General features: G+C 42.9%; 1 protein-coding gene across 1 annotated transcript in view; it reads left to right on the top strand.

Annotated features, from left to right (window-relative positions):
* Positions 1 to 17,572, top strand: part of enox1 (ecto-NOX disulfide-thiol exchanger 1) — a 158,680-nt gene that overhangs the window by 69,844 nt on the left and 71,264 nt on the right. Inside the window, exons 4-6 of the mRNA XM_041807440.1 lie at positions 12,642 to 12,809; positions 12,898 to 13,104; positions 13,580 to 13,813. Coding sequence (XP_041663374.1) covers positions 12,642 to 12,809; positions 12,898 to 13,104; positions 13,580 to 13,813 — 609 coding nt within the window. The remainder of the gene's footprint in view (positions 1 to 12,641; positions 12,810 to 12,897; positions 13,105 to 13,579; positions 13,814 to 17,572) is intronic.

Raw genomic sequence — 17,572 nt, 5'->3', positions numbered from 1 at the left:
CACACAGTGGTGTTCACCCAGTCATCTAGATCAGAGTCATGATGGAAACCAGTGTTTATCAGCCATTTTTCCTTTTCTGATGCTCCAAATGTTTTCTATTGGTGCAAAGTCTGGACTTCAGACCAGTTCAGGACCCGGACTCTTCTCCTGTGAAGCCATGCTGTTGTGATGGATGTGGTCTGTGGTTTAGCATGGTCTCCCTGACAGAGACGTTGTCTGGATGGGAGCATATGTGTCTCTAAAAGCTCTCTCTACTTGCAGCATTGATAGTTCCTTTCCAGATGTTAGAGCTGCCCACGCCATAGACACTAATGCAACCCCATACCATCAGAGATGCAGGCTTTAGACCTGAGCCAGGAGAACAAGCTGGATGCTTGGATGCCTGCCAAATCCTCTTTAGTCCACAGGACCTTGTCTCTTTCTCACAGAGATTTCTCTGGATCCTCTGAATCTTTGATGATATGATGGACTGTAGATAGTCTGAGGAACATTTCTCTGAAATTTCACATTTTTAGACTCAGTCTTTCACAGATTGGTGAACCTCTGCCCATCTTTACTTCTGAGAGACTCTGTCTCTCTAAAATGCTCCTTTTATACCCAGTCATGTGACTGACCTGTTGATAATTAACCTCATTAGTGTCATAATGCTCCCCCAGCTGTTTTTCATCAGTAGCACTTACTTTTCCAGCCTTTTGTTACCCTGTCCCTACTGCTTGAGATTTGTGGCTTCAAACCAAATCATACTGAGCTAAACTTTCTCCTGAAATGTTAAAATGTCTCAGTTTAACTTCTGATATGTTGTTTCTGTTCCGATCTGAATCAAATATGTGTTTAAGAGATGTGATAGTCATTGACTTCTGTTTTTATTTACATTTTACACAGCGACCCAGCTTTTTTGGAACTGTTTTTTTTTTTTTTACAGCTAATGTTTGAGTAGTTTTTGCTCTGTGAGTCCACTAGTGTTTCTGTCAAAGCTACATTAGTGACGAGAGGAGAGAAGCATCTGGATGTCTCAGGTCTTCGTATCTAAACATCCTATAGACTGCAGAGTAACTCACACCCTATTTAGTTCCCGGCCTTCTATCAGTGTGTAGCTCCTCCCTCCGTAAATACAGCTGCATTACTGCTATCATTAGAATAGAAAGTCCTCTAGCCTTGGTGTAGTATATTCTCTGTTTGTGTATAAATACAGCTGCATTACTGCTATCATTAGAATAGAAAGTCCTCTAGTCTTGGTGTAGTATATTCTCTGTGTTTGTGTATAAATACAGCTGCATTACTGCTATCATTAGAATAGAAAGTCCTCTAGCCTTGGTGTAGTATATTCTCTGTGTTTGTGTATAAATACAGCTGCATTACTGCTATCATTAGAATAGAAAGTCCTCTAGCCTTGGTGTAGTATATTCTCTGTGTTTGTGTATAAATACAGCTGCATTACTGCTATCATTAGAATAGAAAGTCCTCTAGTCTTGGTGTAGTATATTCTCTGTGTTTGTATAAATACAGCTGCATTACTGCTATCATTACAATAGAAAGTCCTCTAAGCCTTGGTGTAGTATATTCTCTGTGTTTGTATAAATACAGCTGCATTACTGCTATCATTAGAATAGAAAGTCCTCTAGTCTTGGTGTAGTATATTCTCTGTGTTTGTGTATAAATACAGCTGCATTACTGCTATCATTACAATAGAAAGTCCTCTAAGCCTTGGTGTAGTATATTCTCTGTGTTTGTATAAATACAGCTGCATTACTGCTATCATTAGAATAGAAAGTCCTCTAAGCCTTGGTGTAGTATATTCTCTGTGTTTGTATAAATACAGCTGCATTACTGCTATCATTAGAATAGAAAGTCCTCTAAGCCTTGGTGTAGTATATTCTCTGTGTTTGTATAAATACAGCTGCATTACTGCTATCATTAGAATAGAAAGTCCTCTAGCCTTGGTGTAGTATATTCTCTGTGTTTGTGTATAAATACAGCTGCATTACTGCTATCATTAGAATAGAAAGTCCTCTAGTCTTGGTGTAGTATATTCTCTGTGTTTGTATAAATACAGCTGCATTACTGCTATCATTAGAATAGAAAGTCCTCTAGCCTTGGTGTAGTATATTCTCTGTGTTTGTATAAATACAGCTGCATTACTGCTATCATTAGAATAGAAAGTCCTCTAGTCTTGGTGTAGTATATTCTCTGTGTTTGTATAAATACAGCTGCATTACTGCTATCATTAGAATAGAAAGTCCTCTAAGCCTTGGTGTAGTATATTCTCTGTGTTTGTATAAATACAGCTGCATTACTGCTATCATTAGAATAGAAAGTCCTCTAGCCTTGGTGTAGTATATTCTCTGTGTTTGTGTATAAATACAGCTGCATTACTGCTATCATTAGAATAGAAAGTCCTCTAGCCTTGGTGTAGTATATTCTCTGTGTGTGTGGATTGTTTTGGGGAGGTAGAGGAGGATTATTGGAGCGTCTCTCTGTGTATAAAGACCCGGGGTGGGCTCTGCTGCTATAATAACTGCTGCATTGTGCAGGTTTATTAAATGAATGCTGGGAGATTTGTGCACTTTTTTGTGTGTTAAGCTCAGAATAATTGAATGTGTGGATTTAACGGAGCGGAGCGAGCAGAGACAGACAGCAGAGAGAGAGCCGCTTCTCTGAGAGGAGGAGGAAATATTCAACCCATGACATGTTGTTTAAAAAATGATGCCATGATGATCCGGCTCCACCTCTGGCAGCTAGGACTCGTCTCCTCCCAGTTTAACGCACACGAGGGAACATTTAGATCAGAAAGAGCTGACAGGAGCTAGAATGACATCCAGATTCACTTTCTAACCTCCTGTCCCAGTCAGAGACTACAGAAAGTTCCAGAATAAACTCATCTACCTGCACAACAGCCAGGTCAGTGCAGGCCCGCCCCTGCCTGTACGCAGACCACGCACAGCGTGTAGGGCCTCATCACCAGGGGGGCCTCACTGTGACCAGGGGTGGCCCTCTGTGCACGTATTTCTCTGTTTTATCATATTTGAGCAAATAAATCAGGATGCAACAGAAAAAATGTTCTGGGGTCATCACCAGCAGATCAGTAAACTCATGGAGGAACCTTTAAGGCTGTGCAGTCTGTTAGCTAGGCCTGCTCTCTAATGCAGATCCAAAACTAACAAAGATGGGTAATTATCTCAGTGGTCAGATTGTTTATTCACACGTCTAATTTAGCTAGCCTTCTGTTCACACAGGACTCTTAGTTAGCCTAGCACAGCAGCAGCATGTAGCATAGCTGAATCACAGCTAGCTGGCTAATGTTAGCCATAGAAAATCCTCCAGATTCAGCGCTCATAGCTGGAGGAGGGATATTCATGCCCTTTCACACCAGGTTTGACCTCTTTTATCCTGCTTACTGCCTTTGTTTTCACCTTTCTTGCTGTTTTTGTCCATTTAAGATGTTTTTTGCCATTTAATGCCACCTTTTCCCCTTTTTTGCCACTCTGCTGCTTTTTGCCAGTTGATTTCCACCCATTATTGACACTTTTCTCTCCACTTTCCTTTCATACTTTCCCATTTCATGCATGCGTTTTACTCATTTTTGCCATTCCCTCCCAGTTTTTGAACAATTTCGCCACCTTAAATGACTTTTTATTGCCACTTTAACCCTTTCTTGCCACCTTAAATGAATTTGTATTGCAACTTTAACCTTTTTTTGCCACCTTAAATGAATTTTTATTGCAACTTTAACCCTTTCTTGCCACCTTAAATGAATTTTTATTGCAACTTTAACCCTTTATTTCCACCTTAAATTAATTTATATTTCAACTTTAACCCTTTCTTGCCACCTTAAATGAATTTGTATTGCAACTTTAACCTTTTTTTGCCACCTTAAATGAATTTTTATTGCAACTTTAACCCTTTCTTGCCACCTTAAATGAATTTTTATTGCAACTTTAACCCTTTCTTGCCACCTTAAATGAATTTCTATTGCAACTTTAACCCTTTCTTGCCACCTTAAATGAATTTCTATTGCAACTTTAACCCTTTTTTGCCACCTTAAGTGAATTTCTATTGCAACTTTAACCCTTTCTTGCCACCTTAAGTGAATTTTTATTGCAACTTTAACCCTTTCTTGCCACCTTAAATGAATTTTTATTGCAACTTTAACCCTTTCTTGCCACCTTAAATGAATTTCTATTGCAACTTTAACCCTTTTTTGCCACCTTAAGTGAATTTTTATTCCAACTTTAACCCTTTTTTCCCACCTTAAGTGAATTTTTATTGCAACTTTAACCCTTTCTTGCCACCTTAAATCAATTTTTATTGCAACTTTAACCCTTTTTTGCCACCTTAAGTGAATTGTATTGCAACTTTAACCCTTTTTCCCACCTTAAATGAATTTTTATTGCAACTTTAACCCTTTCTTGCCATCTTAAATGAATTTTTATTGCAACTTTAACCCTTTCTTGCCACCTTAAATGAATTTTTATTGCAACTTTAACCCTTTCTTGCCACCTTAAATGAATTTCTATTGCAACTTTAACCCTTTTTTGCCACCTTAAGTGAATTTTTATTCCAACTTTAACCCTTTTTTCCCACCTTAAGTGAATTTTTATTGCAACTTTAACCCTTTCTTGCCACCTTAAATGAATTTTTATTGCAACTTTAACCCTTTTTTGCCACCTTAAGTGAATTTTATTGCAACTTTAACCCTTTTTCCCACCTTAAATGAATTTTTATTCCAACTTTAACCCTTTCTTGCCATCTTAAATGAATTTTTATTGCCACTTTAACCCTTTCTTGCCACCTTAAATGAATTTTTATTGCAACTTTAACCCTTTCTTGCCACCTTAAATGAATTTTTATTGCAACTTAAACCTTTTTTTGCCACCTTAAGTGAATTTTTTTTGCAACTTTAACCCTTTTTTGCCACCTTAAGTGAATTTTTATTGCAACTTTAACCCTTTTTTCCCACCTTAAGTGAATTTCTATTGCAACTTTAACCTTTCCTTGCCATCTTAAATGAATTTTTATTGCAACTTTAACCCTTTTTTGCCACCTTAAGTGAATTTTATTGCAACTTTAACCCTTTTTCCCACCTTAAATCAATTTTTATTCCAACTTTAACCCTTTCTTGCCATCTTAAATGAATTTTTATTGCAACTTTAACCCTTTCTTGCCACCTTAAATGAATTTTTATTGCAACTTTAACCCTTTTTTGCCACCTTAAGTGAATTTTTATTGCAACTTTAACCCTTTCTTGCCACCTTAAGTGAATTTTTATTGCAACTTTAACCCTTTCTTGCCACCTTAAATGAATTTTTATTGCAACTTTAACCCTTTTTTGCCACCTTAAGTGAATTTTATTGCAACTTTAACCCTTTTTCCCACCTTAAATGAATTTTTATTCCAACTTTAACCCTTTCTTGCCATCTTAAATGAATTTTTATTGCAACTTTAACCCTTTCTTGCCACCTTAAATGAATTTTTATTGCAACTTTAACCCTTTCTTGCCACCTTAAATGAATTTTTATTGCCACTTTAACCCTTTCTTGCCACCTTAAATGAATTTTTATTGCAACTTTAACCCTTTCTTGCCACCTTAAATGAATTTTTATTGCAACTTTAACCTTTTTTTGCCACCTTAAATGAATTTTTATTGCAACTTTAACCCTTTCTTGCCACCTTAAATGAATTTTTCTTGCAACTTTAACCTTTTTTTGCCACATTAAGTGAATTTTTTTTTGCAACTTTAACCCTTTTTTGCCACCTTAAGTGAATTTTTATTGCAACTTTAACCCTTTTTTCCCACTTAAGTGAATTTCTATTGCAACTTTAACCCTTTTTCCCACCTTAAATGAATTTTTATTCCAACTTTAACCCTTTCTTGCCATCTTAAATGAATTTTTATTGCAACTTTAACCCTTTCTTGCCACCTTAAATGAATTTTTATTGCAACTTTAACCCTTTTTTCCCACCTTAAGTGAATTTCTATTGCAACTTTAACCCTTTCTTGCCACCTTAAATGAATTTTATTGCAACTTTTACCCTTTTTCCCACCTTAAATGAATTTTTATTCCAACTTTAACCCTTTCTTGCCACCTTAAATGAATTTTTATTGCAACTTTAACCCTTTCTTGCCACCTTAAATGAATTTCTATTGCAACTTTAACCCTTTCTTGCCACCTTAAATGAATTTTTATTGCAACTTTAACCCTTTCTTGCCACCTTAAGTGAATTTCTATTGCAACTTTAACCCTTTTTTGCCACCTTAAGTGAAATTTTATTGCAACTTTAACCCTTTCTTGCCACCTTAAATGAATTTTTATTGCCACTTTAACCCTTTCTTGCCACCTTAAATGAATTTTTATTGCCACTTTAACCCTTTCTTGCCACCTTAAGTGAATTTCTATTGCAACTTTAACCCTTTTTTGCCACCTTAAGTGAATTTTTATTGCAACTTTAACCCTTTCTTGCCATCTTAAATGAATTTTTATTGCAACTTTAACCCTTTCTTGCCATCTTAAATGAATTTTTATTGCCACCTTAACCCTTTCTTGCCACCTTAAATGAATTTTTATTGCAACTTTAACCCTTTCTTGCCACCTTAAGTGAATTTTATTGCAACTTTTACCCTTTTTCCCACCTTAAATGAATTTTTATTCCAACTTTAACCCTTTCTTGCCACCTTAAATGAATTTTTATTGCAACTTTAACCCTTTCTTGCCACCTTAAATGAAGTTTTATTGCAACTTTAACTTTTTTTTGCCACCTTAAATGAATTTTTATTGCAACTTTAACCCTTTCTTGCCACCTTAAGTGAATTTCTATTGCAACTTTAACCCTTTTTTGCCACCTTAAGTGAATTTTTATTCCAACTTTAACCCTTTCTTGCCATCTTAAATGAATTTTTATTGCAACTTTAACCCTTTCTTGCCACCTTAAATGAATTTTTATTGCAACTTCAACCCTTTCTTGCCACCTTAAATGAATTTCTATTGCAACTTTAACCTTTTTTTGCCACCTTAAATGAAGTTTTATTGCAACTTTAACCCTTTTTTTGCCACCTTAAATGAATTTCTATTGCAACTTTAACCCTTTTTTGCCACCTTAAATGAATTTCTATTGCAACTTTAACCTTTTTTTGCCACCTTAAATGAATTTGTATTGCAACTTTAACCTTTTTTTGCCACCTTAAATGAATTTTTATTGCAACTTTAACCCTTTCTTGCCACCTTAAATGAATTTTTATTGCAACTTTAACCCTTTTTTCCCACCTTAAATGAATTTCTATTGCAACTTTAACCCTTTTTTGCCACCTTAAGTGAATTTCTATTGCAACTTTAACCCTTTTTTCCCACCTTAAGTGAATTTTTATTGCAACTTTAACCCTTTCTTGCCACCTTAAATCAATTTTTATTGCAACTTTAACCCTTTCTTGCCACCTTAAATGAATTTCTATTGCAACTTTAACCTTTCCTTGCCATCTTAAATGAATTTTTATTGCAACTTTAACCCTTTTTTGCCACCTTAAGAAAATTTTATTGCAACTTTAACCCTTTTTCCCACCTTAAATGAATTTTTATTCCAACTTTAACCCTTTCTTGCCATCTTAAATGAATTTTTATTGCAACTTTAACCCTTTTTTCCCACCTTAAATGAATTTTTATTGCAACTTTAACCCTTTTTTGCCACCTTAAGTGAATTTTTTTTGCAACTTTAACCCTTTTTTGCCACCTTAAGTGAATTTTTATTGCAACTTTAACCCTTTTTTCCCACCTTAAATGAATTTTTATTGCAACTTTAACCCTTTCTTGCCACCTTAAGTGAATTTCTATTGCAACTTTAACCTTTCCTTGCCATCTTAAATGAATTTTTATTGCAACTTTAACCCTTTTTTGCCACCTTAAGTGAATTTTATTGCAACTTTAACCCTTTTTCCCACCTTAAATGAATTTTTATTCCAACTTTAACCCTTTCTTGCCACCTAAAATGAATTTTTATTGCAACTTTAACCCTTTCTTGCCACCTTAAATGAATTTCTATTGCAACTTTAACCCTTTCTTGCCCCATAAATGAATTTTTATTGCAACTTTAACCCTTTCTTGCCACCTTAAGTGAATTTCTATTGCAACTTTAACCCTTTTTTGCCACCTTAAGTGAATTTTTATCCCAACTTTAACCCTTTCTTGCCATCTTAAATGAATTTTTATTGCAACTTTAACCCTTTCTTGCCACCTTAAGTGAATTTCTATTGCAACTTTAACCCTTTTTTGCCACCTTAAATTAATTTCTATTGCAACTTTAACCCTTTCTTGCCACCTTAAATGAATTTTTATTCCAACTTTAACCCTTTCTTGCCACCTTAAATGAATTTCTATTGCAACTTTAACCTTTTTTTGCCACCTTAAATCAATTTCTATTGCAACTTTAACTTTTTTTTGCCACCTTAAATTAATTTCTATTGCAACTTTAACCCTTTTTTGCCACCTTAAATGAATTTCTATTGCAACTTTAACCTTTTTTTGCCACCTTAAATCAATTTCTATTGCAACTTTAACCTTTTTTTGCCACCTTAAATGAATTTTTATTGCAACTTTAACCCTTTCTTGCCACCTTAAATGAATTTTTATTGCAACTTTAACCCTTTCTTGCCACCTTAAATGAATTTCTATTGCAACTTTAACCTTTTTTTCCCACCTTAAGTGAATTTTTATTGCAACTTTAACCCTTTCTTGCCACCTTAAGTGAATTTTTATTGCAACTTTAACCCTTTTTTCCCACCTTAAGTGAATTTTTATTGCAACTTTAACCCTTTCTGCCTCTTCACCTCTTATATTGTGGCTCTTGCTAAGGTATTTTTCAACAGTTTGGCTCTTTGGTTACGTAACACTGTTTTAAAGAGTGTTATTGTCAGTTTTATCTTCACTGATAGAACAGTAGAATAAAATTAGCTTTAATGAGGAAGAGTGTGGTCGACCTCCACCTCAGGGGCTGATGGGTATTTTTATAATGAGGATTGTGTCTCTGACTGCAGGCTGATCAGGGTTGGATTGAGGTTAGGATCAGGATTATTTGGAGTCCTTAGATGTTCAGTCTGTGTTCATTTAGCAGATGAGATCTCACCTTAAGGATAAAATATTCCAGATGTTTCTGTAAAATAATCCCAATTAGATCCCGACCCTCCCTTCCCTCCTGGCTCTGCTCTCTCTGTTTTTCTTCTCCTCCATATTTCTTCCTCTCTCTCCTGTTTTTGGCCGACGTTCTCGACTCTCAGAGCCAGAGAAATAAAGGCTCCTCGCGTCGTGTTGGCTCTGCGAGCAAAGAGCAGCACTGTGATTGTGATGAATGTGTGGCTCACAGAGGTGTAATTTACCTGCTCGGGTTATCGCAGACAACGCTTTAATGAGTTTTCCTAAGACCTGAGGAGTCTGTGAACGCACCGCGGCTGCACATGCTCTGATTTATGGAGGATTATCTCTCTGTTTTTCTTTCTTTTTATACGACTGAGGGTGGTTAATGCAGAATGTGAGGGAAGTTCTCCAAACAGGCTTTCTGCAGAAATGAAAACATGAGAGGAATGTTAGGCCTGTGGCGCTCAGAGAAGGCCTGCTTTAGCTTTAACAGGCCTTTCCTTCTTTGAGTAAACAGAATCAGAAGTCATATTAATAACTGTGTTCATGCTCTAACGCCCAAACCCAGCCCGGCCCCCTGCTGACTGATGAGCCGTGTGGAGGTGTGAACCCTCTAGAAGCTCCGTCATCCCTCTCTCACATAAATGACACGTTTAGATTTATCACCATGTAGGCTTTTATCACCACCTGTGTAGAAAGATGGACGATGGACCGCTCTGTAAAAGTGAAGCCAAAACAGCTAGAGCTCCTCCTCCATCAAGACTTAGAAGTAGACATTCCTCTCCTGTTATTGGATGGTTAACAGCAGGTAGATTTTTGACAGCCAGCCTCTGACAGTGAGGATGTAAATATAGTTTAAAGAGTGACTGAAGCTGTTAAACCTTCAGATTGTTCTAAGAAATGTAGAGAATTAAAACAGTTACAACGAATTTTTCACCAAGATTTATGACGTTCTCAGCGTAGTATACCTCTTCCTCTTTCTCTTCTTCTTTCTCTTCCTCTTCCTCTCCTTCTTTCTCTTTCTCTTCCTCTCCCTCTTCCTCTCCCTCTTCTTCTTTCTCTTCCTCATCCTCTTCCTCTTTCTCTTCCTATCCCTCTTTCTCTCTCACTTCCTCTTTCTCTTCCTTTTCCTCTTTCTTTTCCTCTTTCTCTACCTCTTTCTCTTTCTCTCTCTCTTTCTATTCCTCCTCCTCTTCCTCTCCCTCTTTCTTTTCCTCTCCCTCTTCTTCTTCCTCTCCCTCTTTCTCTTCCTCTCTCTCTTCTTCTTTCTGTTCCTCTTTCTCTCCCTCTTTCTCTTTCTCTTCCTCTCACTCTTTCTCTCCCTCTTTCTCTTCCTCCTCCTCTTCCTCTCTCTCTTCCTCTTCCTCTTGCTCCTCCTCTTCCTCTTTCTCTTTCTTTTCCTCTCCATCTTCTTCTTCCTCTCCCTCTTTCTCATCCTCGTCCTCTCCCTCTTTCTCTTCCCTTCTCTTCCTCTTTCTCTTCCTCTCTTTCTCCCTCCTTCTCTCCCTCTTTCTTTCTCTCTCTCTTCCTCTTTCTCTTCCTCTCCCTCTTTGTCTCTCTCTTCCTCTCTCCCTCTTCCTCTTCTTCTTCCTCTTCCTCTTTGTCTCTCTCTTCCTCTCTCCCTCTTCCTCTTCTTCTTCCTCTTCCTCTTTCTTTCTCTTCCTCTTTCCCTTTCTCTCTCTCTTCCTCTCTCTCTCTTCCTCTTTCTTTTCCTCTTCCTCTTTCTCTTCCTCTCTCTTCCTCTCCCTCTTCTTCTTTCTCTTTCTCTTCCTCTTCCTCCTCCTCTTCCTCTTTCTCTTTCTTTTCCTCTCCATCTTCTTCTTCCTCTCCCTCTTTCTCGTCCTCGTCCTCTCCCTCTTTCTCTTCCCTTCTCTTCCTCTTTCTCTTCCTCTCTTTCTCCCTCCTTCTCTCCCTCTTTCTTTCTCTCTCTCTTCCTCTTTCTCTTCCTCTCCCTCTTTGTCTCTCTCTTCCTCTCTCCCTCTTCCTCTTCTTCTTCCTCTTCCTCTTTCTTTCTCTTCCCCTTTCCCTTTCTCTCTCTCTTCCTCTCTCCCTCTCCCTCTTCCTCTTCTTCTTCCTCTTTCTTCCTCTCCCTCTTTCCCTTTCTCTCTCTCTTCCTCTCTCTCTCTTCCTCTTTCTTTTCCTCTTCCTCTTTCTCTTCCTCTCTCTTCCTCTCCCTCTTCCTCTCTCTCTTCCTCTTTCTCCTCCTCTCCCTCTCCCTCTTCTTCTTTCTCTTTCTCTTCCTCTTTCTCTCTCTCTCTCTCTTCCTCTCCCTCTTCTTCTTCCTCTTCCTCTCCCTCTTCTTCTTTCTCTTCCTCTTCCTCTCCTTCTTTCTCTTTCTCTTCCTCTCTATCTCCCTCTTCCTCGTCTTCTTCCTCTCCCTCTTCTTCTTTCTCTTCCTCTTGCTCTTCCTCTTCCTCTTTCTCTTCCTAACCCTGTTTCTCTCTCTCTTCCTCTTCCTCTTTCTCTTCCTCTTCCTCTTTCCCTCCCTTTTCCTCTTCCTCTTTCTCTTCCTATCCCTCTTTTTCTTTCTCTTCCTCTTCCTCTTTCTCTTCCTCTTCCTCCTGTAGTCTGGCAGTGGTTCCAGGCTGAGGGAGTGAGATCTTGGGTGGTGTTGTTCTCTGTCCGGCCCTCCCAGCAGCAGCACAAACATTTATTTCTCTGAGTTTTCTGGAGCAGACGTTTGTCCTCTCTCAGTGTGACAGCCTCCCTCTCCTCTCATTTAAATCACTTCATCCTCTGCTGCTGTTTCTGCGTGGGTGTGGGGGGGGGTTTGGGGGGGGGGGGGATTTTGTGCTGACGTCTGGTTCCACCCGCTCTCTTGTTATTGCGGTGTTGTAGATGGGAACATGGGACGCTGCACCGCCCTCTGCCTCCGCTCGGCCTGCTCTATTTTCACCCAGACAGCTGAAACATGGCTCCTGTCGCCTCTTTATCTTCACCGCTCGTCCTCACTTTCTCCTCCTCCTCCATGCTCATTTTTCTCTGGCTTCTCCTCTTTTCTTTTACACACTCTGGACTCTTCTCCCTGGTCTCCCTGCAGATCTGGTCTCCATTTTGTTATCTGTTTCTATCAGATAACAGTGCTTCATTTCTCCCCTTTCCTTTTTCCTCTCCTGCAGGTTTTTCTGTTTTGTGATGAATTACTCCCCTGGTTCTCACCTTTTTATGCTCTATAAATCATACTTATTTACCAGATCTCTGTAAAGATATTTGTGTCCAAAGGTGTTTTTGTTTTGGTCTAAATAAAAATAAAACACACTGATCATGACTCAGGTGTTTCCTAATGGCCTGTTGATCAGTCAGAGTAGAAATGTCTGCTGTTGTGGTCATGGCTGATGCCTTCAGGAACTCAAAGAGTAAGGGACCATTTCTCCAAGGGGGCACTTGAAGTTAGAAATGGGACTGGGCCAGCTTTTCTAATATGGGGCCAGCCAGCACTGGGCTTCAAAATGCCTCTTCAGAAACCTGAGGGAGGGAACTACGTCCATGTTTTATATAACACTTCTCTGTGTCTCTGTCTTGCAGAGTCTCTGTGCATCCAGAGGTTCGAGCCCGGCCTCGGTCTCCTTGCTCCCATCAACCCTATGATGGCCGGAATCAGCCTGGTCCCGCCCCCTCCTGTTCCCCCCGACATGCCCGTCATTAAGGAGATCATCCACTGCAAGAGCTGCACGCTGTTCCCCCAGAACCCCAGTAAGACTGGTCTTCATCATCATCATCCTCTTTAAGACTGAAGAATCATGTTTTACACTCAGATCCTTTGGTGTCTCTTTGTCCTCAGACCTTCCTCCTCCGTCCACACGTGAGCGCCCCCCCGGCTGTAAGACGGTGTTTGTGGGCGGTCTGCCAGAGAACGCCACAGAGGAGATCATCAGGGAGGTGTTTGATCAGTGCGGAGAGATCGCCGCCATCAGGAAGAGCAAAAAGAACTTCTGTCACATCCGCTTCAGCGAGGAGTTCATGGTGGACAAAGCCATCTACCTGTCAGGTGAGCAGCACAGAAAACATTCCAAAGATTCAAAGACATGGTAGGAGAGTTTGGACTAACTTCCTCTCCCCTCCTCATGAGAAAGAACTGAAAATGAACAAAGTCAATCCGAACTCCCCTGAGTTCATAGAAACACAGATGGACCAGGACAGACCTCTGAGGTCAGCAGTTTATAACATTTCTCAACAACTTAACCCCTGAATTTATTCATTACTGCCCAGTAAAAATGGATCAGTGTTCATGAACTTCATTTAAAATAAAAGTTTGTCTCTGGTCATTTGTTCAGCAGCATCTCCATTCTTCTTTTTGAAAAAAATGTGATAACAGTCATGGGAAACCTCAGGATATTTTATAAATGAGAAGCTTCTCCGCTGTTTGAAAATGATCCCCAGTAAAAACTGAAATCAGAGATTATGTTCCAGAAACATGAGGAACTTTAAAAACACCGCAATAACCCTTTAATTTCTCTCAACAGGGTACCGGATGCGAATCGGCTCTAGCACTGATAAAAAAGACTCAGGGAGGATCCACGTGGACTTCGCTCAGGCCAGAGACGACCTGTATGAGTGGGAGTGTAAACAACGCCTGCTCGCCAGAGAGGAACGCCACCGACGCAAGATCCACGAGGACCGCCTCAGACCGCCGTCTCCTCCACCCATCGTCCACTACACGGAGCACGAGGCAGCACAGCTCGCAGAGAAACTGAAAGGTGAGAGAGGCGGGACAACGTTTATCCAAACAGTCTGATTATGAAACATCAGAGCGAGTCAGGACACGGCGAAGGATGGATCAGATCAGAGAGGTCCAGTCTGAAGACAGGAAGTGGAGCAGAGCAGGATACAGGGCACAGAGTTTAGTCTCCATTGTCTACATCAGGACCAGCTCCTCCTTGGTCTGCCGGGCTAACGTGATCCATACCTGGGTTAGCGGACTAACGTGAGCTGTACCTGGGGTAGCGGACTAACGTGATCCATACCTGGGTTAGCGGACTAACGTGAGCCGTACCTGGGGTAGCGGACTAACGTGAGCCGTACCTGGGGTAGCGGACTAACGTGAGCCGTACCTGGGGTAGCGGACTAACGTGAGCCGTACCTGGGTTAGCGGACTAACGTGAACCGTACCTGGGTTAGCGGACTAACGTGAGCCGTACCTGGGGTAGCGGACTAACGTGAGCCGTACCTGGGGTAGCGGACTAACGTGAGCCGTACCTGGGTTAGCGGACTAACGTGAGCCGTACCTGGGTTAGCGGACTAACGTGAGCCGTACCTGGGTTAGCGGACTAACATGAGCCATACATGGGTTAGCGGACTAACGTGATCTATACCTGGGGTAGCGGACTAACGTGAGCCATACATGGGTTAGCGGACTAACGTGAGCCATACATGGGTTAGCGGACTAACGTGAGCCGTACATGGGTTAGCGGACTAACGTGAGCCGTACCTGGGGTAGCGGACTAACGTGAGCCATACCTGGGTTAGCAGACTAACGTGAGCCGTACCTGGGTTAGCGGACTAACGTGAGCCATACCTGGGGTAGCGGACTAACGTGAGCCGTACATGGGTTAGCGGACTAACGTGAGCCGTACCTGGGGTAGCGGACTAACGTGAGCCGTACCTGGGTTAGCGGACTAACGTGAGCCGTACATGGGTTAGCGGACTAACGTGAGCCGTTCCTGGGTTAGCGGACTAACGTGAGCCGTACCTGGGTTAGCGGGCTAACGTGAGCCGTACCTGGGTTAGCGGACTAACGTGAGCCGTACCTGGGGTAGCGGACTAACGTGAGCCGTACCTGGGGTAGCGGACTAACGTGAGCCGTACCTGGGGTAGCGGACTAACGTGAGCCGTACCTGGGTTAGCGGACTAACGTGAGCCGTACCTGGGTTAGCGGACTAACGTGAGCCGTACCTGGGTTAGCGGACTAACATGAGCCATACATGGGTTAGCGGACTAACGTGATCCATACCTGGGGTAGCGGACTAACGTGAGCCATACATGGGTTAGCGGACTAACGTGAGCCATACATGGGTTAGCGGACTAACGTGAGCCGTACATGGGTTAGCGGACTAACGTGAGCCGTACCTGGGGTAGCGGACTAACGTGAGCCATACCTGGGTTAGCAGACTAACGTGAGCCGTACCTGGGTTAGCGGACTAACGTGAGCCATACCTGGGGTAGCGGACTAACGTGAGCCGTACATGGGTTAGCGGACTAACGTGAGCCGTACCTCGGGTAGCGGACTAACGTGAGCCATACCTGGGTTAGCGGACTAACGTGAGCCGTACATGGGTTAGCGGACTAACGTGAGCCGTTCCTGGGTTAGCGGACTAACGTGAGCCGTACCTGGGTTAGCGGGCTAACGTGAGCCGTACCTGGGTTAGCGGACTAACGTGAGCCGTACCTGGGTTAGCGGACTAACGTGAGCTGTACCTGGGTTAGCGGACTAAAGTGAGCCGTTCCTGGGTTAGCGGACTAACGTGAGCCGTACCTGGGTTAGCGGACTAACGTGAGCCGTACCTGGGTTAGCGGACTAACATGAGCCATACATGGGTTAGCGGACTAACGTGATCCATACCTGGGGTAGCGGACTAACGTGAGCCATACATGGGTTAGCGGACTAACGTGAGCCATACATGGGTTAGCGGACTAACGTGAGCCGTACATGGGTTAGCGGACTAACGTGAGCCGTACCTGGGGTAGCGGACTAACGTGAGCCATACCTGGGTTAGCAGACTAACGTGAGCCGTACCTGGGTTAGCGGACTAACGTGAGCCATACCTGGGGTAGCGGACTAACGTGAGCCGTACATGGGTTAGCGGACTAACGTGAGCCGTACCTCGGGTAGCGGACTAACGTGAGCCATACCTGGGTTAGCGGACTAACGTGAGCCGTACATGGGTTAGCGGACTAACGTGAGCCGTTCCTGGGTTAGCGGACTAACGTGAGCCGTACCTGGGTTAGCGGGCTAACGTGAGCCGTACCTGGGTTAGCGGACTAACGTGAGCCGTACCTGGGTTAGCGGACTAACGTGAGCTGTACCTGGGTTAGCGGACTAAAGTGAGCCGTTCCTGGGTTAGCGGACTAACGTGAGCCGTACCTGGGTTAGCGGACTAACGTGAGCCGTTCCTGGGTTAGCTGACTAACGTGAGCCGTAACTGGGTTAGCGGACTAACGTGATCCATACCTGGGGTAGCGGACTAACGTGAGCCGTACCTGGGTTAGCGGACTAACGTGAGCCGTACCTGGGTTAGCGGACTAACGTGAGCCGTACCTGGGGTAGCGGACTAACATGAGCCATACATGGGTTAGCGGACTAACGTGATCCATACCTGGGGTAGCGGACTAACGTGAGCCGTACCTGGGTTAGCGGACTAACGTGAGCCGTACCTGGGGTAGCGGACTAACGTGAGCCGTACCTGGGTTAGCAGACTAACGTGAGCCGTACCTGGGTTAGCGGACTAACGTGATCCATATCTGGGGTAGCGGAGTAACGTGAGCCGTACCTGGGTTAGCGGACTAACATGAGCCATACCTGGGTTAGCGGACTAACGTGAGCCGTACCTGGGGTAGCGGACTAACGTGAGCCATACCTGGGGTAGCGGACTAACGTGAGCCGTACCTGGGGTAGCGGACTAACGTGAGCTGTACCTGGGTTAGCGGACTAACGTGAGCCATACCTGGGGTAGCGGACTAACGTGAGCCGTACATGGGTTAGCGGACTAACGTGAGCCGTACCTGGGGTAGCGGACTAACGTGAGCCATACCTGGGTTAGCGGTCTAACGTGAGCCGTACCTGGGTTAGGGGACTAACGTGAGCCGTACATGGGTTAGCGGACTAACGTGAGCCGTTCCTGGGTTAGCGGACTAACGTGAGCCGTACCTGGGTTAGCGGACTAACGTGAGCCGTACCTGGGGTAGCGGACTAACGTGAGCCGTACCTGGGGTAGCGGACTAACGTGAGCCGTACCTGGGTTAGCGGATTTACGTGATCCATACCTGGGTTAGCAGACTAACGTGATCCATACCTGGGGTAGCGGACTAACGTGATCCATACCTGGGTTAGCGGACTAACGTGAGCCGTACCTGGGGTAGCGGACTAACGTGAGCCGTACCTGGGGTAGCGGACTAACGTGAGCCGTTCCTGGGTTACCGGACTAACGTGAGCCGTTCCTGGGTTAGCTGACTAACGTGAGCCGTACCTGGGTTAGCGGGCTAACGTGAGCTGTACCTGGGTTAGCGGGCTAACATGAGCTGTACCTGGGTTAGCGGGCTAACGTGAGCTGTACCTGGGTTAGCGGGCTAACGTGAGCCGTGCCTGGGTTAGCGGACTAACATGAGCCATACATGGGTTAGCGGACTAACGTGAGCCGTGCCTGGGTTAGCGGGCTAACGTGAGCTGTACCTGGGTTAGCGGTGTTTGTGGCGAAACTAGCTCTGTCAACTCAACACTCTCTAAACACTTTAAATCCCGG

Source organism: Cheilinus undulatus, linkage group 15, assembly GCF_018320785.1.
Source record: "Cheilinus undulatus linkage group 15, ASM1832078v1, whole genome shotgun sequence".
NCBI lineage: Eukaryota > Metazoa > Chordata > Actinopteri > Labriformes > Labridae > Cheilinus > Cheilinus undulatus.
Note: the sequence above shows the minus strand (reverse complement) of the source record. Positions and strands in the feature narration are given on the sequence as shown.